At 40.1% G+C, this 23,414-nt stretch overlaps 1 protein-coding gene across 1 annotated transcript in view; it reads left to right on the top strand.

Moving 5' to 3' along the window:
- Ap3b1 (adaptor related protein complex 3 subunit beta 1) overlaps window positions 1-23,414 on the top strand; it is a 222,170-nt gene that overhangs the window by 180,438 nt on the left and 18,318 nt on the right. Inside the window, exons 23-24 of the mRNA XM_038321892.1 lie at window positions 10,081-10,312; window positions 16,140-16,224. Of these exons, the coding sequence (XP_038177820.1) occupies window positions 10,081-10,312; window positions 16,140-16,224 (317 nt within the window). The remainder of the gene's footprint in view (window positions 1-10,080; window positions 10,313-16,139; window positions 16,225-23,414) is intronic.

The raw sequence follows: 23,414 nt of genomic DNA, 5'->3' as shown, positions 1-23,414 counted from the left end.
AATTTGAAGACACAGAAAAGAACTCAAAGAAGATTCTAGAAGTTGGAAAGAGCATCCATGTTCCTGTATTAGCAGAATTAATATTGTGGAAATGACTGAACTACCAGAATTAATCTACAGATTTAGAGAAGTGCCCAGTAAAATCCCAGTGGCATATTTTATAGGTCTAGAAAAAAAAATCCAATAATACCAGTAGAATCACAGAAGACCATGCTTAAGGATAGCCGAAACAATGCTAAGAGATAACAGCATAGTTAGAAGGATCTCAAGCCTGGTGACCTACCAAAATTAAAGGCAGAAGATATAAGTCACTTAAACAGACCCATTATAGGTAATGAAATTGAGACTGTTTCCCAACAAGGAAAAACCCAGGTCCAGAAGAACTGCTGAATTCTTTTCAAACTTTCAAGGAGGATTTAGTAATAGTTTTTCTTTACTTCATAAAATAGAAGATGAAGAAACACTAGAAAATTCATTCAACAAAACCACTATTATCCTGATACCAAAATTAGGTAAAGAAAGAACAATAACAACAGCAAAACTATAGACCAATTTCTCTGATGAACATAAGATACAGAATTTCTCAACAAAATGCATGCAGACCCAATTCAGAAACACATTAACAAGATCATACAACATGGCCAAGTGGGCTTCATCCTAGAGATGCAAGGTTGGTTCACAATACATAAATCAAGAAATTTAGTGCATTTTCTAAATGCATAATATCTCAGTTGATGCAGAAAAGTCATTTGACCAAGTTCACCATGCTGAAGTCCTGGAGATGTTAGGAGTAGATAGAGCATACCTCAAAATGATTATATCTGTACACAAACCTATAGCCAAGACTGCACTAACTAGATTGTTTTTAATTAAATGTGCTGAGAGTAGAGCTTGTGGACTTGTCTTTGGAGGGAAACGAATAGAATGTTGTAAAGTAATTTCCTCTACATTGCAGAGTCTTACAGATGGACACATTTTATATATAGGGCCAGGAAAGTTTATTGGTAGTATTAGGGATGGGACTATAGGGCTTTGTAACTTGGTACGCTGGGTTACATCTTCAGCCCCAGGTTCTTTGTAAAGAGAGCTTGAGAGTGAATACCTTAGCCTTGTAGACTCTAGCCACTCAGTGATGCCATCATGGCACAAAAGTAGCCTGAGAAAGACAGTATAAAAATGAGCAAGTGTCTGTGCCAGTAAATATTTTAGAAACTAAAATATGAGTTTTGATATTTTAATATCATAAACATTGTATTTTCATAACCATTTTAAATGTTAGAACCATTCTTAGTGCACAGACTGCACAAAATTAGGCAGCTTTTGACACGTCTTTACTGGCATATGTTTATTAATGAACTCATTAAGTGTACACACTGTTCATATCTGCCTGCAAACAATTTTTTTTATTATTTTTTATGTGTATGAGTCTTCTGCTCGCTCGTATGTCTGTGCACCACATGCATGCCGGGTGGTCACAGAGGTCAGAAGAAGGCATTGCTCCCCTGGAACTGGAGTTTTACATGATATGAGGGACCATGTGGATGCTGGGAATCAAGTCCAGGTGCTCAGCAGGAATAAGAAATGCTCTTAGCCACTGCTCGCTCGCTCTCTCCAGACCATATAACAGATTTTTGAGATGTGTTAATTATTACAAAAATAAGTAAGAACATTTTGAAATGTTCTTAATCTCTGCTCATTACTCAAAATACTAGGTTACTCAAAATACTAGAAGTTATCACAACTACTGTCTACAATAGTCAGGTTTACATACATAAGTAAGAGTTATTCTTGAGATAACAAATTGCTTATTTAAAGTAGCGCTTTCTAGAAGACTTACTACATTTATTTGGATCTGTGCTTTCAGGTAGAGGTAAAGCAAATTTGCCCTTTGCTTTTTTAATACTATACTAGATACTGTTCAGTGCAGTGAACTGGAGACACAAGGAGCTTGTTTTTCACTAGGTAAGTTAGAAAGTTTTGAGGCTTTCTGCCTTATAACTCTGACCAATTGAACCGTACATTGGTTTAAAAAGCACTAATTTAAAAGATGCAGCTTACCTCTGCTTGCAGCCTCTTCCTTACCTTGTCGCATTTATAAATCATATCTAAATAGGCACTGCCATAAAACAAGCCAAGCAAACAAGACACAAAGAGAACAGTTTGTATATTGCAGCTCTTCATTCTTTTGAAATTTAAAGACAAAACAGATTGATAATACTTAAAAATGATTGTGTAACTAAATACAATGGAAGCATAAAAGGTTGGAAAACATGGTTTTTGTAAGGCTCTCTGTGGAAACATCGTCTCTGAAGAGTACCGCGGCTGCTGGGGAGCCCAGGATGAGCCCTTCACTCGATACTCCGTGTTTTATTTTTCAAGTCTCGTTTTAGATTTTATAATTCAATCATTTTAAACAGCTATGTTCAAAAGAAGTTTTACAACTTTAATCTTAATAATCTCAAGAAAAAGCAGACATGCTATGTCATAAAATAACTATTAGTGACTAGTTTGTATCCTATAAATCTAACTTGAGTTGATAATATGGTCCATTACCTGCTAACTGCACAGAGTATTTTTCATTTTACACTCTTCAGTTACTTTTTAGTGAAGTGTTAAAAAATATGAAGCTTTTCTCCTCTCTAAAATCGCACGCTGTCTGTCTGTTATTAGGGAGATAACAGCTCTTATAAATGTTTCAGGAAGCACTAAGTAGACAGTTATGTGCTCTCTCATTCCACGCTTATTTGCTTACTGTAATAAACTGATAAAATATGTGTGCTTTGTCTCTGTGTATCTACAGGCGTCATGAGTCACATAGATTTCCTTTAGAAATAATGTTGTGGCTGCAGAATTGATTGCTTATTTTCATAAACCATCTAAAGGTACACGAACGACTTTTATTATTTAAACATGTGCTGGGGAAAGATTTGTAGGGGATCGTCTCACTGGTACTTGATGCTTTTGTTCTCCTCCCTCTGGGGGAAGCTTTTTTATTGTAGTATCACTGCAGCTGGGGAACTAACTACCTCCTCAGGAATCCTCGTGAGGATGGCCTTATCACCAGCTTAGAATGCAGCAAGCTTTTAACTTCTAGAACATTTGTTATGACAAAATTAAGACTAGTGTTTCCAAGACTGAATAGATGGCTCAGTGGTTAAGAGCACTGGCTGCTCTTCCAAAGGACTCAGGTCTAGGGTTCAATTCCTGTTACCCACATAGCAGCTCACAACTATCTGTATCTCCAGTCTCAGGGCATCTGACACCCTTACATAGACATATATGCGAGCAAAACATAAATGCACACAAAATAAAAAATAAACCATTTAAAAAAACTAGTGTTTTCAAGCATTATTTTTCATCCTGGTTGGGTGGTACATATTTTACCAAAATCCTTTTTTTTTAAGATTTATTTATTATGTATACAATGTTCTACCTTCCTGTGTCCCTGCAGGCCAGAAGTTGGCACCAGATTTTATTATAGGAGGTTGTAAGCCACCATGTGGTTGCTGGGAATTAAACTCAGGACCTCTGGAAGAACAATCAGTGCTCTTAACCACTGAGCCATCTCTCCAGCCCCCCAAAATCCTTTTTTTACACGAATCTATATGTTTCTAATATTTGTTCATAGAACTTCTCATCAAAATTTTTTCTTTGTGTACACCTTTAGAGATAGTTTTTCTTTTGTTCATAGTTCATATATGTGTGTGTGTGTGTGTGTGTGTGTGTGTGTGTTAGAACTCTTAAATTGTTTCCTAAAACTAATAAAAGTTGATGCTCATGATTCTCCACTTATCACCACACTGTGCTTTAGTAAGCACAGTGTGATATTTTTAGAAAATGTTTTATCTAAACACTTAGCACCAGATAAAGTATAGTTATAACCAACACTGGAGGTAGATTATTAAGAAATTCTGTAATATTTAAAATGGTGAAAATCTGATTTGAATTCTGAAAATAGATTAAATTATGTTTTAAAGTAAGGAGTGAATGGTAAACCAGATAATAAACATAATAGATAAATTATATATTGTGTTATTGCTGTGCTTGGTGTGTGGTGTGCACAGTTAGTACCAGTACTGTAGAAACAGAGGCAGGTAGATTTCTGTAAGTTCCAGGCCAGTCTGGTCTACAAAGCAAATTCCAGGCCATCTAGGGCTACTTAGCGACTTTGTGTCAAAAAAAAGGAAGTGAAGGAGGGGAGGGAGAGGAGAAGGAGTATAGTATTAAGTGACAGTGTGAAAAGATAAAGGAGAATGTGGGGGAAATAGAAATTTTATTAAACCTCATTAGGAAGGTAATATTGGAACGAAGACATATCAGAACTGAGCCAGGTGGCTATGTGCAGAAAGTACATCCCAAGCCAAGCAAGCTGCAGATACCAAGGACGCTGTAGAAGTGTAACTGTCTGGCTGCTGTGTTAGAGGAGCATGGACATCAGGGTGGACTGGAATAGAGCGAGCAGTGGTGTCCAGAGTAAGAGGAATGCAGTCAGCAGGGACCTAGCAGCTTTGGTTGGGGGAGGGGGCTTTGTAAAGAGTTTTTACTTTTACTCTCCAGGAAGCTGGAGGGCTTTGAGCAGAGGGATGGCACAGCACCACGTTATCATAATGGGTTGCTTCTTGCCACTGTGTTCCCCTAGACTGAACCTAGTGCCTGTTTGGTAGAATGCAGGAAGAGGAGCCAGAAGACCAATTAGACAGCTGTGCAGGGTGCTGCAGATAGAGATGCCAGGGGCTGCTTAGAAGAGGGTGGCCCCACTGGAAGCACCGAGCACTGGGACAGTTTTACTTAGTTCACTCAAGTAGCCAGATTCTATCATCTCCCCTAAGTTGTAAACGCTGCCTGCTCTGAAGCCACCTAGCCAACTTTGTTGTGGCATTTATCACACTGATTGGCTTACCCAGTTCTTTGAAATACTTTGTATTAAAGTACTTATTATTATTTTTAGCAAAATGCATCAGTAAATGTGAAATGAAAGAATAAATGGTTAGTGATATTAATTGCTACCTTGTGTTTGAAATAATGGTATCCTTCTTAGAAAGCCCTGAGATGACTCATCCTTACCTATGGAGAGGGAGCTTTGTAGTCCAAAGAAAGATGACCGCTAAAGCTATAATGCATGCCCTCAATGACTTAATGAGTAGTAGGCCCCACTCTTCCAGATACTCGCCCCTTCCCATAGCACCAAGCTGAGGCCCGTGTGTTCAACACAGCACTTCAGGATGGAGGGTGGAAACTGCAGTGCTGGGCTGCACTTGATCCTGTCTAGCCTGCACGTCTCCTTCCTTTCTGCACCATAGTTTCAGCTTGTGCTCCCCACACACTGCAGCCCAGCCTTTATGGGTTTCCAGAGAAGTGAAACTGCCTGCATCAGCATCTCCTGAGTGACTGACTGATGAGTACATTCAGACATGGTGTGAGTCAGAAGTGACCTGCTCAGGCTCAGGTGTCACAGGTAACACTGGAAAATACCACTCTTGAGCTGCGGACTTGTGTTAGGTTGTTGTGACCTGAGTGGTGTCTCTGTGCCCGTCTGTGCACCTGCTTTCCTGTTTTAGTCACTCTTCTGTCTTGGCGTGCATTCACACAGAGCATTGCTGTTTAGGTCTGTGCTAAACAGCTTCCAGAAATGTGGAACAGGATCTAAAGTTCCTCATCATTAAGATGTTCTCTAAAAATATTTTTTAGTCAGGGCATTACTGTGTACCAAAGGAAGACCCCAGGCTTGTGACCTTACTATCATAACCTCCTCAGCTGTGTTTAGAGGTGCACACTGCTGAGCCCAACTAAGAGACATGGAGTCACCTAGAGACTTAAACTCCAGTGCCTGCCCAGCCTTTTTTGATCATTAGCACTGCAGAAAACCAAAGTAAAACCAATGGTAGACCATTTATTATTGTCATCAGAAAGCCTCAGTGGAGGAATAGGCCAGTTTCTCCATTCTGAATAAATTTAAGATCTAAGCAGCTGATTTTTTAAATATATGTTGTAAACAAATTTACAGAATTTTTCAAAAGTTACTTTAAATTCTTATACTAGTTGATCTTTTATGGAATATTTTTACTGATATATAGTAGGAAGTTTATCATTTCATATGTATGATATTTTTGTTGAACCTAAAATTGTTATTTATTATCATCAGTTATTTGTATCAAGCCTGGTGTGCTGCAATACTTAAATTTTGAAAGGAAAGATGGCTCTCCTGTGGTTTTATAATAGATAGGTGGTTTTTTTGTTTCTCTCTTGCACGCACTTTCTTTCTCTCTTTTCTCTCTTTAATTTGCTGCTTGTGGTTTCAATTAAGATATAATAAACAAAAGAATTTAACTAAAATCTAATATTCAGTAGAGGTATAAAGAGATGATTACCCAATAAAGTAATGATGGAATTTAAATGAAGATTAACTTTATCTTAAAATAGTGTATTAGTTATTTTTCTTGGAACTATGACAAAACCCCAGACAGAGACGCTTTATAAGAAGAGAGGTCTTTTTAGCTCCTGGTAGAAGAGCAGACATAGTCCATTATCAGAGGCATTGGGAGAGCCTGCTCCAAGACCGCCTCCAGGGAATGCAAAAAAATCCACGACTTTTTATATTTGAGGGGAATAATAGGGAAACATATACTTTCTGATGGTCACTTTCTCTTTTACTTCATGTTAAATAATCCTCTCTCTGTCTCTTCACACACAGCTACACACTTCCACACTTGTTTACACCTCCCTCATCCCTCCTCCTCGCACTTCTCTGCACATTCAGCCATGTCTTCCTACACGCACACTCACACGCACACGCACACTCTTACACACACGCACATTCTCACACACACACGCACACTCACACTTCTGCCCAGCTCCTCACAGAGCAGTCCTCTGCACAGCTCTGCATACCTCCTCTCTCAGCCAAACTCTGGACAATTTATGTTACATTTTCAGGGCCCGACCCATACGCAGAACACAAAATAAGTCACACAGTTTTTCTCAGGGTAGGGAGGTCACACTGACCAGCCACTGAATAATGCTTGGCTGTGCGTGTAACTCTTTCCCAGAAAGAAAGTGACATTGAAATTCAGGTCTTAAACAGTAACTGTTAGATGAATGAACCTTGAGGTTGGGAGTCCGTGCAGAAATCCATTGCTAAGAAAACTATGTCTGCCAGAGTTGCTTCAAGCTCTGACCTTGAATCAGCAATAAACACCTGGGAAATATTTGTCTCTAGGGACAATCAGATATTCATCCCCAGGGGCAACCAGTTTGCTTTGAATTTGTCCTGAAGTTTAAAATCAGCTGTCTCTGTGACTGAGAATACTATTACTTTCTTATGTCAGTCTGAGTAGTGAAAAATATCCTAGTATTATTTCTATTTATCAGAATTACACAGATTAAGCAGAAGTCATCTTTCTGACCATCCACAGCAAATGTGAGCCCAGCAGGTGGAATATTTTCATGAGATAAACACATAAACAGTGGGATAATACTATTGACAACTTGGGAGGCCTGTTCCACAAGAGTATCTTCCAGGGTTCAGTCACAAGTCACAGAGGAGTGAAGGGAGCTTAGGATAACGCTCATCTGAGGGAAAAGGCTTACATGTTCCAGTCATGTCTATTTATTGTTCTGCCTCTGTTCTAATTCTCCTGTCCGAATTCTAGTTCCTGGCTTTTTCTCTAGCCTAAAAGCTCTCCTTTTCAGGAGGCCTGAAGCAATTTAAAAAAATTACAAGAGTTACCTCTCATTGACCAAAAAGCACAGTCCTAAAATAAGCGATAAGTGACCAGAGCCCAGTGGCACAGTGTCTACAGGTCTTTGTAGCTAGAATTGGCAAGTGAAGAATTGGCATGCCTTTCCCAGGGTGATTCATGGAGCAACTTTGGTTGGACACCTGCAGCTCTAACCTTGTGCATTAATGTAAAGTTTTAAACTTATGATCTAGTCATGAAAAGCCTTAGTTTGAACTTGCTCTGAGGTTTAAAAAAAAAGTGAGCAATTATGTGCAGTTAGTCTGAGCAAAAGGAACAAAGCAGGCTTTAGTGTTTACAGTTCTCATGGGACTGACAACATATCCTAGTATTTTTTCTATATATCAAGATTATGCAGCCAAATGAGATGTGATCTTTCTGACCACCCATAGATATATGTGCCCACAAGATTGAGATGCAATCATGAGATTACATGAAAATGCACTGTAATGAGGAGATACCATGTCGGGGACCAGCTTCAGCAAGGATACCACTTACAAGGATAGGGTTATGGGGGTTAGAAAAGTTAGGTAGGAGGAACAGAGATAAGAATCACAGAGACAGGATATTAACTGAGGGCAACTCAGTGAATACTGGATGCTGAATTCTTTTTTCCATATACCCCAGTACCAAAAGGGGAAGAAGAAGACAAAAGACTGCTTTAACATAATACAAAGGACAACCAGAACAGGTGCTTTCCCTAATAGTTGAGACATCAAGTCATTAATTCTTGAGAAAAGCATTCTGTTGTTTAGGCAGTGAACCCACCCTAGACTAAGTATTCTGAAGACAGCCACTCTCTAGGTCAAACCTCCTATTTCAAAAGAAGGAGCAGAAGTATGCTTGAATTCTCTAACCTTCAGTCGGTGTGGAGAAGATACACCTCTATGGACCATCTTAAAGTCCAAAACACCAAGTAACCACACCCTAGGTCAGGATGTGTGCCCAGAGTTGTTGTCAAGAACTTTGAACAAGCTAAAACTCTCTGACCTTCAGACAAGGTGGAATAGGCTCACATATTTGGGCCTCCACAATTGCGCAAGGGAAATTACAGATGAAAGCAACAGTTTTCATTCAGAGTCTGCTGTGATCCTCAAGCCTTGTTGAGAGGGTACCCCATCAGGGAATACGTCCTCTGGTGGATTAACATCTGAATTACCCATTGGTATAAGCTATAATTGCATCATGGTCCACAATAGCTTGTAACAATTGATCCCGAAAAATACCCATAGCTGGTTTTAGTGGCTCATGAGAAAAATTACAGACAGAGACAAAGTTATCTACAGCCAGTGATCCCACAGCCTTAACAAGTAGGGGTCCCCATCGGGATTGCTTGTCAGGTGGGTCGGCCTTTTGAATACTCGTCGTCTCCTGCTGTACACTCTCAGTCATGGCAGCAGGCATGTGTAGCATCTGACCTCTGCTTCTGTGAGCATGAAGCAGAGGGAAATTCTTGCTTGTGTTACCTCAATTGAGGGTAGGTTTTCCTTCCTCAGTTAATCCTGGTCTCTTAGGTGACTCAGTCCCCTCCCGTTGACTGTGAAGATTACTCATCACAATAGGGAAGAGCATTTTAATCAGCGAAACAAAGGATGAAGCCACCTTAAATTGAAGTTGGCAATGGAAAAAGTTCAAGGGGAAAAGATGTTCATGATTGACCATGCATGATGGTGGATGTGTGTAATCCCAGGACTCAGGAGGTTGAGGCAGAAGGACCACAGGCCCCAGGAGACCCATGCTACCCAGTAATAAACTGAGCATTAAGTTAAGGATTGAGAAGGAAGACACATGATGTTTGCTATTGGTAGGGATACCATATGGTTGAAACATTCAAGAAAACCAACTGGAAAACTATCAGAACTAATTATAAAGTTACCAGGAGGGCCGTGTATGGAATGTTTAGGTTAAAAAGTGAAAACAAAGCTCATATACTGTTTGTAAAAGGAAAATATTTACATACTCAGGGCACAAGACCTACGTCTGTCATCCCAGCTGGATCCCAGGGGACCCCAAGATCTAGGCTCATCTAGGTTACGTCGTGAGACCGTGTTTCTTCCCCCTCCCCCCAGAAATGATATTATATGACTGGATTGTTTCTCTTACATTGTAAAATATTTTAATATATTCCTGCAGAGTAAAATAAAGCTTTAATACTACTTTGAAAGCATTTACTTTATAATTTTACACCATTCTGACTAGTGTTTGTGTATGGTATCTTTTAAAGTTTGTTACCATGTTTTATATAATGACTTTGGACAACCACATGTCATAAATATTGGCTTGTTTCTAAAAGAAGTATTACCTGTTCTCTCAGTCACTCACTCTTTCTTCCTCCCGTGCATAGGTCAGTACACCTGTCTTTGTGCCAACGAAAACACACGAGCTGCTTCACCGAATGAGTGGAAAAGGACTGGCCGCCCAGTACTGCTTCCCAAGACAACCGTGCATTTTTGGTGACAAGATGGTCTCCGTTCAAATAACACTGAGTAATACTTCTGATCGAAAGATAGAAAATATCCACATAGGGGAAAGAAAGCTTCCTGTAGGCATGCAAATGCATGTTTTTCATCCAATAGGTAATTCTCATTTGAAATTTGGTAACTAAATATATTTTACTTTTTAAATCAGATAGTTCCTGAAAAAGATAAAATACAGGATTGTTCTACTGTGAGAGTGACCCAGTGTGTGTGTGTGTGTGTGTGTGTGTACGCGTGCACGTACATGTTTTTGTTGGTATCTTCCCCAGGATCCTAGGCCAGTGTTCTACTACCGGGCTATATTCCCAGCCATTTTCCTTTTCTTTGACTGAATTTATCGTGTAAGAGAAATACATTTCTTTGCCCTTAGTGAATCAGGTCCTAGCATCCTAACCCAGTAGTGATAAGAGGATGGGTCTGAGGAATCAAAACTGCCATCTGTCTCCCCTCTCTGCATTACCTTCTCTCACCTCTCCTGCTCATTTTTCTTCCTCCCCTCGTCTTAGATAACTTATTGTGTTAAACGCAGGAAAATCAGTCTGCCTTTAATCTATTACTGCCATTTAGGAATCAAGATGCTTTCATGCTCAAAAAATAGAAAAGGGAAACCTCATTTTTTTTAATAGTAATGCATAAGATGCAGCAGTAGTGTACTTTACATGCAGCAGACAGTAGTATCCCTCATTTCTGAATGCAGGAGGCAGTGGTGGCCCTCATCTCTGAATGCAGCAGGCAGTGGTGGGCCTAGTCTCTGTATACAGTTGGCAGTGGTGGCCCTCGTCTCTGAATGCAGGAGGTATGTGCCATTGGGCCCTGATTACCTCTCACACAACATGCACTTCCCAGATGCCCATCATAGTGCCAGTGTCTTCTATTGTACCCCTTGTCATTTTTAAGTATTTTCTTAAAATGTTTAGTTTGTATGAGTGGAAACAGTCCTAAGGTGTAGATGGGAGAAGCTTCAGCCAAAATCTCCATTGAAAAATGATGTGAATTTGTGACGGTCTGGGGTGTATACAAGACAATGCATATAACCCCAGAAGTCTTGCATAAACCCACAGGACATGGTGGTAGGAGAATCAGATGGTCAAGGTCACCTTCAGCTACAGAGGGTGTTCTGAGCTGTTCAGATTCTATCTAAAAGAAACAAAAAGGGCCTTGAAGTATCAGCTCCATTTTCTGGCATTTCCTGGGAGTAAACCCTTGGACCAGGACAAGGTCTGAGTTTTCCTCCTTACTCTGTTGCACATAACTACTCTGTTTTCTACATATAACCCCACACTGGGGGACTTCCCATGAGGCATTTTGTAAACAACAACATTTTGTTTTTTGTGTGATTTTTTTTTTTTACAAGGGAGATAATGGTTTCTAATGCAAAGCCTCGTAGATTTTCATAAACAACCAAGACAAAATGGAGTTAGTCTGTTCAGACCTTACCGAATGCTAGTATTTTATGCCTTGATAATTAAGAAAATTTAAATAGTACACATTGTCCTAATTTTTACTGGATTATTTTTGCAAATTTGAGATGTTGCCATGGAATTACAGAATATGCCAATTTATGATTTTTTTAAATGCCTGCAACCTAACCCTTTTTACCTAGTTTAAAAATTAGTTTAGTTAAGCAATGTCGAGTAGCTGATGTATGGGTTGTCTGTGGCTGGAAATGTTATCCAAAGGTTAAAACAGTAGAACAGTATTAATGCTTCCTTGGGCTGGCATAATGAGTTGATGAGTTGACCTTTTATTGGCCTATGTAGAATAGAAGAAATAAATACAATAAATTTCATAGTATGACGTTAATGCGGCATTAAAATATGAATGCTGTGTCTCAGTACTACTTATAGGCTTTTCATTCTGAGAAAAAATTTTATGACTACGATATTTCATTCATTTTCGGGCATCGATTGAATGCTTTTAAGGTAAAGAATTCTTTTCTGTGTGTGTAACACAACCCAGACCTGTCACTAATAGATTACAGCCAATGATGGTGTGTGATTATATCTAAAATAGCCCTCCAAAGTCATCTGAGGAATGCAGCAAAACCAAATATTTAGTTTTCAAGGGCATCAAGATGTTTTGTTCATTAAATGTGTGCCCATCTTAACGGACCTGACAGTATTCTTATTAGTCACCAATGTGTTTGAGTTTACCTTTAAATCCCTGGATTCCTTTCCATTAGTGGGTAGCTGGATGCCTTGTAAGAAAGAATATTAGAACTTATTTGCATAGTTTTCCAAAGAGATTAAGAATATAAGAGAATTAAGAGGTGGTTGAGAAGACAGACATAAGGACTAGCATTAGACGATTTCCATTGCACAATAGCAAGTACAGAAATAGTGTCCAGATATTGTAAAAATCCATTATATGAATAATTTTTGCTAATTATTTTGTTTTTGAAGCATTCATATAGTAAAACATGCCATTGATGGTGAACTGTCCTCCAGAATTAGCATATCACTAAGCTCCCAGCTCATTATCATAATACTCAGAACCAAGCAGTGCCAGAGTGCTAACAATGGGGCATCTTGAGAGCTATCACTCCCTCAATATGAAATACAGGAGTTCTGAATTGTGAGTGCAGTCGTGTTTGAGAGGTGACAGAAATTGCTACCCACTGTGGTGTATGATACAAACAAGACCAAGCCACAGTGTGTTTATAGTGCAGAAGAATGAATTAGGGGTTCACTAAAGGATAGCCGGGATCTGACTCAGAACTAGAGTGCTTGTTTACCTGGGCCCCGTCTTCTGCTTGGGAAGGAGAAAAGACTATGTAACAAGACTAACAGCTGTGAGCTGATGACGTGTGCAGGTCTAGAGTGTGTGTGTGTGTGTGTGTGTGAGAGAGAGAGAGAGAGAGAGAGAGAGAGAGAGAGAGAGAGAGAGAGAGAGAGAGAGAGATTATATGGAAATAATGAGAAACAATGATCACCAAAGATTTAAACAGCAGGTCTTGCAGTGGCCTAATAGCTGTCCAGTAAAATGTAAGTTACATAAGCAAATGAAATTCAAACTAGAATCAGAAAATTAACAGATACCACACAGCAAAACCAATAACATTTTAAAATGTGTCTCAAACACAGGTCGTGTTGAGCCTGTGAGAAATAAATATAATTTTTATATAGCAGCTTATTGAATTATTCTTTGTCCTGTATCTACCTTCAACTCTGTTTGTGGTAAGCGTTAAGGGGCCAATCCAGCGTACCAGCAAACCCTAGATGTTTGTCTACTGAAGTAAGCGTAATTGCAAAAATATAATGATATGATGTACCTAAAGCAGATAGGTAGATATAAATGTGTTGTATTATGTAATTGCAACTATTCTAAAAACTTTGAGCAAAGTAAAATCAAAAGGAGATGTTTTCTATTTAAATGTGCCCTATATATATATGTTCATACATATTTAGGATGTCCTATGATTTTAAGATATCTTAAGTAGAATGAAAATTTGTAATTTTTGTCTTTTTTGCCACCCCCCAGGGGAAAAAAAACAGTATTATATCTTCATATACTTGTTTCCCATACTTGGTTCGTTGATTGAAGCTTCAGAATTTTCAAATATATATAAGTGCCACTTTATTACTTTTCAAGACAGCTGAACCCAGCCAGTAACTTCACCTTGCTAAGTCCCTGGGTAATGCAGTTAGACCTGTTTTTTCTAGTGGTACCAGCTCTGTTGGAGAAGTGCTCACAACTTAATGCCATTATCCCAGTTTACTTCAGTTTGCATTTTAAGTTGGTTTTTTTAAATCATTGTTTAAATTTATCTTTTTATATCTAAGTATTCAGCAGCTTTTATGCATTTCAAAAGCTCAACAATTTCCGTGTGTGAATTCTAGTCCAGCTTGAGCTATATAGACTTCAAGACCAGCCCAGGCTACAGAGCTAGACTCTGTATTAAGAAAAAAAGAAGACAAAACAAAAACAAAAACATCGACTGCCTATGTAGATGAAGATAGTCTAGGAAATGTGTGCCTCATTTCTCAAAAGAAGAAGTAGTATCCAACACCCTTAGTCATCAGGGAAATGCAAATTAAAACTGCTTTGACATTCCACCTCTCCTCAGAATGACTTCATCAGGACAATGTGGGAGGGCACGGAGAGAGCACTGTGCACTGCTGGGGTGTGAATGTGTGCAGCTGATATGAAGGCCAGTGTGTCCTCAGAAAACACTACCTGCAGGACTCTCCACATGCACATTGCAGAAGCGCTTGCACATGCATGGTTTTCTGCACTGTTCACAGTAGCCAAGAAGTAGAACAAGTCGAGATGCCTGTAAACAGAAATGAGGACATGCACACAATGGAATTTTTCTCATCTGTAAAGAGAAATGGGCAGAACATCTGTAGGAAAATGGATGAAACTAAAGATTATTACATTAAACAACAAGATTCATATCTCTGGTTTGTACTCATTTGGCGTGGTTTTGTGTGTGTGTGTGTATGTGTGTGTGTGTGTGTGTGTCTGTGTGGGAGGGGTGGGTAGATCATGACAGAAAGGGGACTGTGGGTGGAGAAGAAGAGATCTTTTAAGAGATATCTTGGTCCTCACAGGTGGACTCTAATCAAACTGTTGTTCTTATGAGAGGACGAAGTTTAGATAGACCCCAGACCCATCTTAGCACCCAGAGAAAGCCATGAAGAGACAGCCATCTGCAAACCAAGGAACGTGATGTAGGAAGGAACCAACACCACCTACACCTTTATCTCAGAAATGCGCCTTCAGAATCATAAGAAAATAATGCTTTGTTTCTTAAAAAGAAAAAGAGAAATATCTTGGTTACTTTTCTATCACTGTGCTAAGCACCATGACCAAAGCAACTTTAAAGCAAAACTTTTAATTTGGGGCTAACAATTCAGAGCATAGTAGAATCCATGGTTGTCACAGCAGGGAACATGGTAGCAGACAAGCGAGCAGTGGTGGTGAGAGTAGCATCTTATCCTCAAGTAGGGGGCAGAGGAAGAGAGTATGAGCTGGGAATGGTATGGGCTTTTGAAACCTCGAAACCCATCCCTAGTGTCATACGTTCTCCAATGAGGCCACATCTCCTAATCCTTCCCAAACAATTCCACCAACAGGGGAGCAGATATTCAAATATATGAGTCTATGGGACAATTCTCATTTAAACTACAGCAGGAAAAGGCAAGGGAATTTAACAGAATCTAATATGCAGTAGAATTTATGTGACATGAAAACAGGAGGCAGAACTGTTTAAAGAATTGAAGAAAAAGGCAATGAGAAATTGATTAACCAATATGTTGACATGAATGCATGAAAAATATGGTAACACCCAACACTGATATAGTTACTTAAACAGTGGACTTTAAAATTAAGGAAAAAAGATTCTTAAACAAATAGGTATAGTGTGTTCTTTGGAGAATGCTCAGAGTTAACATGGAAGAATGTAACTTCAGCGACATGAGTTTATAGTTTCCTTTAATATTCTTAAATTCTCTTATGAGCCATCATTAAATTTTATTTATTCATTCATTCATTCATTCATTCATTCATTTATTTATTTATTTATATTTATTTTCAAGGCAGGGTTTCTCTGTAGTTTTGGAGCCTGTCCTGGAACTAGCTCTGTAGACCCAGCTGGCCTCAAACTCGCAGAGATCTGCCTGTCTCTGCCTCCTGAGTGCTGGAATGAAAGGCTTGTACCACCACTGCCAGCTGTTATTTATTTAATAGGTTTTTGAGACAGGGTTTCCTTGTGTAGCTCTGGCTGTCCTGTAGATGAGGCTGGCTTTGAACTCACAGAAGTCCACCTGCCTCTGCTTCCCAAGTGCTGGGATTAAAGGTGTGCACCACCATCACCTGGCTAAATCTGTCTTTTTTAACCAAAGATGGCATGAACATACAGTGTTTTCTTTGCCTCTTTTTCACATCCTCCAGGTTTTCATATCAAAATTTCCTTCTTCCCTAGACTCTCTGGAACCTGAGAGATCTGTCACTGTCTCAGTGGGTATTGACTTCTGTGATTCGACACAGACTGCCTGTTTCCAGCTGTGGTAAGTTCAGTTGTTCTTCTGTTTTTCTACTGCCTGTAAGACCAAACATTTAAACAACTGTGTTTTTGTTTGACCGTGCCTTGGAATAGTTGCGTATGCATGTGTACTGTTTGGGACTGTGCTTAGTTTGTCTTACACACCTGTGTTTACAGCCTGCCATATGCAGTTGAAATCCATGGTTTGTTGGTTAAAGGACAAGGCTATTGCTAATTTCTTTCTTATTTTAATACTATAGTTTTAGAAAATTCAGGAGAAATAGACAGTTTAATAATATTACTGAATAACCCAGAGAAGGTTCTTTTTGAAGCAAGATGTCAGTTTGAGATACAATGAGTTTCTTGAGGAGAATATTGATTCTAGACCCATATGCTTTCCTCCTCTTACAAACTGAGTACATTTACAGAGTTGGTTAAGGTGCCATACCAAATGATACGGCAGTCTTTCAGTTTGAGGCTTTAGTGCTTTCATGTAGTGTTTATGCTGATGAACTCCAGAGCAAAGCTAGTGCAACTGAGTTACCCTTGAGTTCCTTCTTAGGTTTTTCTGATTCAGGGCGTGACTTGGTTTTTAGTGGAAGTTACTTGTTTTTCTTTAAAAATTGAAATATTTTATGTATCTGAATTTTAGCCAGCTTAGGATAGAATTTGTTATGATTTAAATTTTGCAAGTGAGGACAGAAACCCTTTAAAGTAAATGTGTAGAGTAAATGTAGCAAACCTTTCTTTGTCATTTTCCCAGAAACTCTAGCCCAGTGCTGTTTCTTTTATTGCCATGAGCCGGCAGTGATGAATATGAACGTTGCTGTGTGCACATTGATTTTATGCAGATCATCACCTTTATGTTTTGGGAGGTCTGCTTTATTAGTGATATATAAAAACTGATTACTTTTCTCAACATTGCCTAGTAATTGTTTATTATTTTTCTATTAGACAAACAGCACAGATCAATATTACTGAACACAGGCTATGAGTAACACCACTCTAAATAGATTTGCTTCCAACACCAGAGGTATATTCATTTTAATAATCTCAACAGTGTGAACCCAATGACAAAACTTGTACATCAAATTAGACCAAAATTAAAACCTAAAATACTCCTTTATCTTACCAATTTATAATCAGATGTGCTCTTATTTTTTCCATTTTTTCTTAATTACAAAGACTTCTTTTATAGTGAATTGGACCACATTTGTATTTTGTCTTCTACAGTTAGCCAAGACCTTTTAGGGAAAAATACACACTGTAGTGTTGATTTTTATCCTATATTAAGTAGTATTCTTTCAATGTCTCTTAAATTAGTTTTAGAAAAATGACAAATGTATCTCACAGAGCAATTATCTGTTATAAACACATTAATATATTTTCTGCAGTGAAGGTGCAAATTACTAAGTTATTTTATATTTCATCTTTCACAAAAGCATGCAAAATCAAAAATTATTTTTTGTATGTTTCAAAAAGAGCACTTTGTCTTACATCAAGTGTAATTGATCCTGAAGCAGTGTAATCACAATTACTCACTTTCTTAATTGGCCTGCCCAAAATCAGAAGATGGAAACCGATCGGCAGTGTTTCGATCAATAGCTTCATAGCAGTGCTAGTGGGGGCGGGGAGATGTGGTAATGGGCAGATCAATCGGTCTTCGGTGCCAGTCACTGGCTGTGCCTTTTGCATAGTAAGTGGCACCTTTTGCTGTAGTCGTCTTGGTAGTTCAGTAGAAAGAAGGGGAAGAGTAAGTGTGGCTGGTATTAAGGTTTTTGTTTTTGTTTTTTGCCTGAAATACATTATATAAATCAATATGTCAGATTGCGGGTAATAAGAGCATGTTTGATAACAAGCCTTTGGAAATGCCGAGAATGTGGACTGAAGCACCTAGGTCTCTTTCTGTTATGAGAAGGATGAGGACGGGGGAAGTGGTGCCGCTCTGCTCTAGATTAACTCTGTCTCGCTACGATGAGGTGGATGAGGGGTGAGAGAGAAATGATATGCATACTTAGTCTTATGTATTTTGTAGCAACCCCCTTTTACTTTGTATTTCCAATCATTACCAAAATAAATTCTTGATTAAAATATGTATCAATTGATCTATCAAATGAATACTGCATAAACAAGTCCCCATCCTGGTGGTAAGTGTGTAGGACTGTATCAAAGATAATACCTTGTGGCTTAAGTTACCTACAAGACAGCACTTCACCACTGTTTTTGTCCAAAATCCACTAAAAAGAAAAATCATTCTTTAAAGGGACAAAGAAATAGATTCAGAGACAGAGGGAGAAAAGAGAGAATGCCATTAGCTGACTGATCAGAAGTTGTGAAGAGTCATTGGGCTTTAGGATCAAATAGGAGCAGCTGGGTATCCAGTGACCAGACACTCCTGTGAGAGGCAAGTCTGGGAAAGCGAGCAGGCAGCGGTGTGTGAGAAGGGAAGTTAGGAGGCTCCCGGAAGCCCCCGGGGGTTAAAGAGCAGACATTGGCTGAGGCCTGAGGCACCATTGCAGGAACAGTGACGCAGCCTGGAAGGACTGTATGCACGTGAGGGCCACAGGAGCAGGGGGCTCGAGTTGTTTTCAGGGAAGCAGAATGATGAGGGCTGGAATGAAGTGCTGTTGTGTCCTAGAAGGTAGCAGTCTCAGATCCCTGAGACGGCTGAGGGAAAGCAGCCTCAGTCTGTGCTGCCCTCCTGCCTCCTCGGTTTATGCCCATGTCACCGGTCTGTGTCTCACTCACTTCATGAACCCCATCCCCCAATCTACCATGATAGTAATTGCTAGTGTGTGTTAAGTACTTAGAATATGCTCATTGCTGCTCCAAACACTTACAGGTGTCCATTGGTTTAATTTCCACATTGGTCCTTAACTTATTATTGTCCCCATTTTACAGGTTAGTAAACTTGAGGCATTGGAGAAAAGGTGTCATAGCTGATGTATAGTAGAACTAGCTATATTCTGTTACAAAAATAACTGCACAGTCGGGGATGGCCAAGCTTCGGAGAGAGCTGAAGACTGCAATGTAAAGGAGAAGGCTGAAGATGACACAAAGCCCGGAGGCTTCTGAAGGGAGCAGATGCGCAGTAGAGTGGACACAGCTGATTACAGATTGGTGCTCTGGAAGACGGGGCCAGGAACTAACTGGAATAGAGAACAGAAACGCGGGGTAGGAGACTAGGAAATAAAGGAGATATAGAAGGAGAGAAAAAGAAATAAGTTATAGAAAAGCAATTTCCAAAACAAAAGAAACAAATATCAAATTGAAAGGCTTACCAAAGGACAAACAAGATGAGAGTGAAAGATTCAAAAAGACCACATTCTGCTGAAAACTTGAACACTATCCCAATAGCTTCTACAGTTAAAAAACAACAACAGCAAAACCCAGCTTCCCTAAAAAAGAACAATGCAAGCTGGGGGTGGTGGCGCACGCCTTTAATCCCAGCACTCGGGAGGCAGAGGCAGGCAGATCTCTGTGAGTTCGAGGCCAGCCTGGTCTACAAGAGCTAGTTCCAGGACAGGATCCAAAGCTACAGAGAAATCTTGTCTCAAAAAACCAAAAAAAAATTCCAAAAAAAAAAACCAAAAAAAAATGTCACTCAAAGAAATAGGATAGAATTATCCTTTAAATCTGATACAGAAAAAGACAGAGCAGAAGAGAGGGGGGAAGCAAAAGTAGAAAGTTTCACACTATTGGTGTGTGTAAATAAGTATTGATATAATATCAAAAATAGTGTAATCATCAACTAAACACAGAATCTCCTCATGGACCAGTGTGTGAAGGAGTGAGTACCTTGTCCTTGTCGTGTGTTGAAATTGATTGATGTCAAACAGCAATTTAAATATGGTTTAAAATAGTAAATATTGTCACTAAGATCATTGATAACCCCAAGGAAGGAAGGAAATAAAGGAGTTATTAAAACTTGGGTCTTTTTAAATTGAACTGGGAATAAGTGCGCTAAATAGGAAACTAAATAATATAGCTAGAGGGGAAGGGGAGGGCATACATACCTGTGTGTGCCTCTTCCTGAGGAGACACGAGCAAATATCTCTTCACCTGGCAAGAGTACTAACTAACAGCTAACAGCAGGCCAAGGGAACAATTGCTACCTGTGTTATTGGGGAGCCAGCGTGTTTTCTGGGGTCACTTACAGAATCACACAGTTGAGGGGTCACTGACTACAGGCGCTTGGGTGATGCAAGATCAGCTGCATCGCTAGGAAGCCTAAATGTCCTCCAGCTGCATTGCTGGGGCTCCTGCTCAACTTGTGGGGAGCTCTTCCCCCAGCAGTTGGCTGCTTGTGTAACTTCAGGGTGGAGCCCTGTGACTCTTGTAACTCTCTGAGCCCCTTAAGTTTCTTGAGCTTCCTAAGCCTGGAAGTTTGTTAGCTCCCTAAGACATGCGAGCCTCTCCTCCCTGAGGAGTAGCTCCAGTGCAGTTCTCACCCACTAGCTTTCCCAAGTCACATCACCCTTAGTAAACAGCTAACGCCTAAAATTCAACTGTTGATAAGAGCCCTACCTGAGCGAGGACGACACGGAAACTAAAGGAAAGGGTGGCCTGTACGTTCATATGGTGGGTGTACTAGAGAGAATAAAAGTGGTTGTGGAATGTATTGTTAAGAAAACTGAGCTGGTGTTACTGAAGAAAAAGGAGACCAAGATTGGAAAGAGAAAGTAAAAGAAGAGATTTTCAGAAATTTAAAATAATACATTATATACTTTTCTAGTGTATTGGGATGTTTAGATGAAGTTAATTGTTTTACAGAAAAATATGAATGAGAATAAAAAAGACCGACTGTATTAGAACTTCACAGAAAGCAACCCTATGATTGAAAGTTTCCTAGAACAAATCAAAAAGAAAGAAATCACCTGAGCCCTTTCCCCATGGCTGTGTCCCTGATTTTCAGATCCCCCAAGGATAACCCACAAGTGAGCACATTGCTTGGGTGGTGAATTAGCTGATATCTGATCCATGCACGTTAGCCATGCCCACGAGAGTACCAGAGCCGTCCTCTCTGAGTCAGAAAGGAAATACTGTGTGTCACTAGGAGAAACCATTCAAGAGTACTTCCCTGACCCCAGAGAACTGAGAAACCATCTTCCTCCCCTCCTCCCTCCCCACTGTGCACCACTCCCACCCATCCCTGCAGCAGAGCCACCTTGGAGCCCTGGGAGAGCACTTTTCTTACTGTAAAGAGAGTTACAGATAGCACAGTACCTCTGTCCTGGTCCTCTACCTCTGAAGTTATGTACATGCCTCTCTTAGTAAAATTTTGGCTGTGCATCCCTTGGATGAGTGCTTGTTTTTTGCATATGTGAATATACACGTGTATATATAAGCATAGATTTTTGTATAGTGACTTTTTAAAGATTTATTTATTATGATACAGTGTTCTGCCTACATGTATGCCTGCATGCTAGGACACCAGATCTCACTACAGATGTTTGTGAGCCACCATGTGGTTGCTGGGAATTGAACTCAGGATCCCTGAAAGAGCAGCCAGTGCTCTTAACATGTGAGCCACCTCTCGAGCCCATGCTGACATTGTTTATCTACTAAGATAAAGAAAATATGGCACAAAATTAAAGGTATAAACTAATTAGTAGGAATTATCCTCACTAGATTGCCCTGTGCCTTCTGTTTTGTAGAATACTGGTATAACTAGCACCTTGAAAGGTTAATTTTCTGTTTCATTAGCTTAAACATTACATAACAGTTCATATACTGTGCCGTGTGCACACCTACTCCTTTATGGACTGTTACACATCTCCCTTAATGAGTTAGCCATCCCTTCCATTGGGCTGGGTGTCCTGCTCCAAGCATGATTTTCCTGTGTGTTCTCAGGCTAACCCTTCATCTAGTGCTTAGAGTCATCAGTAAGACCTTGCTCTAGCCAGGCTGTGGGGGCGCACACCTTTAATCCCAGCACTTGGGAGGCAGAGGCAGGTGGATCTCTGGGTTCGAGGTAAGTCTGGTCTACATAGTAAGTTCCATGACAGCCAGAACTACACAGAGAAACCTGTCTTGAAAAAACCCAAAAAGGAAGGAGAAAAAAAAAAAGATGATGCTCTAGCAGGAGCCCCTGTCTGCCTTCCATGGCTCCTTTCATCTCCTGCCCAGGAAGCTCCATGCCTTCCATGCTTCTCTGGTCACGCTCTACTGTTCCTCGGACCTCGCTGCCCTGTGTGCCCCTCCCTCTGACCATCTTGGTTACGTGAGCACTAGCGCTTCTCAGCTTAGGTTCCCCTGTGGATCTGGCTTCCCTTTGGAGCCACCCTTCCTTCCCCTGTTGTCCACAACCCTGCACCACACCCTTCTCGGCACCTGCACGTCACCTTCTTTTCTTGCCCCTCCTAATTTGCATTTTTAATTGTCTCCTGGACACCTCAGAGTATGAGATAATTAAAGCCAAGTTACTTTGTGTGGAATCCAGATTCCTCTTTAATGTGCCGTCATTCACCCAGTTGTTCTCAGTGTAAAGTTCAAAGACTCTGCCATCCATCACTCAGTCTGTCTCTTCTAATTCTAAACCATTGTAAATACTTCCCAACCCAGAGAAGTGGGCTTTGAGGCCGAGACACTTGGCTGTGTGTCCCTTGGCCATGTTGATTAAATTCTTTTTGGGGTTTTGGTTTTGGATGTTGCTGGCACTCAAGCCCAAATCCTTAATCATGCCAGCAAGCACTCTATCCCTGAGCCACACCCCCAGCCTCTCCAATGTTCTTCCTGCACCATAGGCTCATTGCTCAGATTTAATGAGTAAAATACACAGTAAATGCCAAGACCACCTGCCGCCTCCACCAGACTTCAGTGATCTCTCCCCAGCTGGGTGCTCACTCCTCCCCAGTTTCTAGTTTACAGATGGGATCAGTGCTTAAGGTCCCCAATGGTTTGTCGTTGCTTAAAGAAACATTGAAACTGGACTAGCAAGATGGCGTAGAGTTTAAGAGCACTTGCTGTTTCCTCCAGAGGACCTGAGTTCCATTCCAAGCACCATCAGGTGGCTCCAGGGGACCTGATGCTCTCGTCTGGCCTCTTGGGTACCCACATGCTTACACAGACAGAAATAGAAAGGAATCTTTAAAAATTAAACCTTGGAAGTGCTTTGTGTTGGTTCTGTGAATAAAGTACTTGGCCATGCATGTGCCCGCATACTTCAGTGAAGAGGCCAGACAGCAGCCATGAACTGCAGCTTTCCATAGAGAA

The sequence above is a fragment of the Arvicola amphibius genome, chromosome 3 (genome assembly GCF_903992535.2).
Source record: "Arvicola amphibius chromosome 3, mArvAmp1.2, whole genome shotgun sequence".
Lineage (NCBI taxonomy): Eukaryota > Metazoa > Chordata > Mammalia > Rodentia > Cricetidae > Arvicola > Arvicola amphibius.
This window is presented reverse-complemented; position numbering and strand designations above follow the sequence as displayed.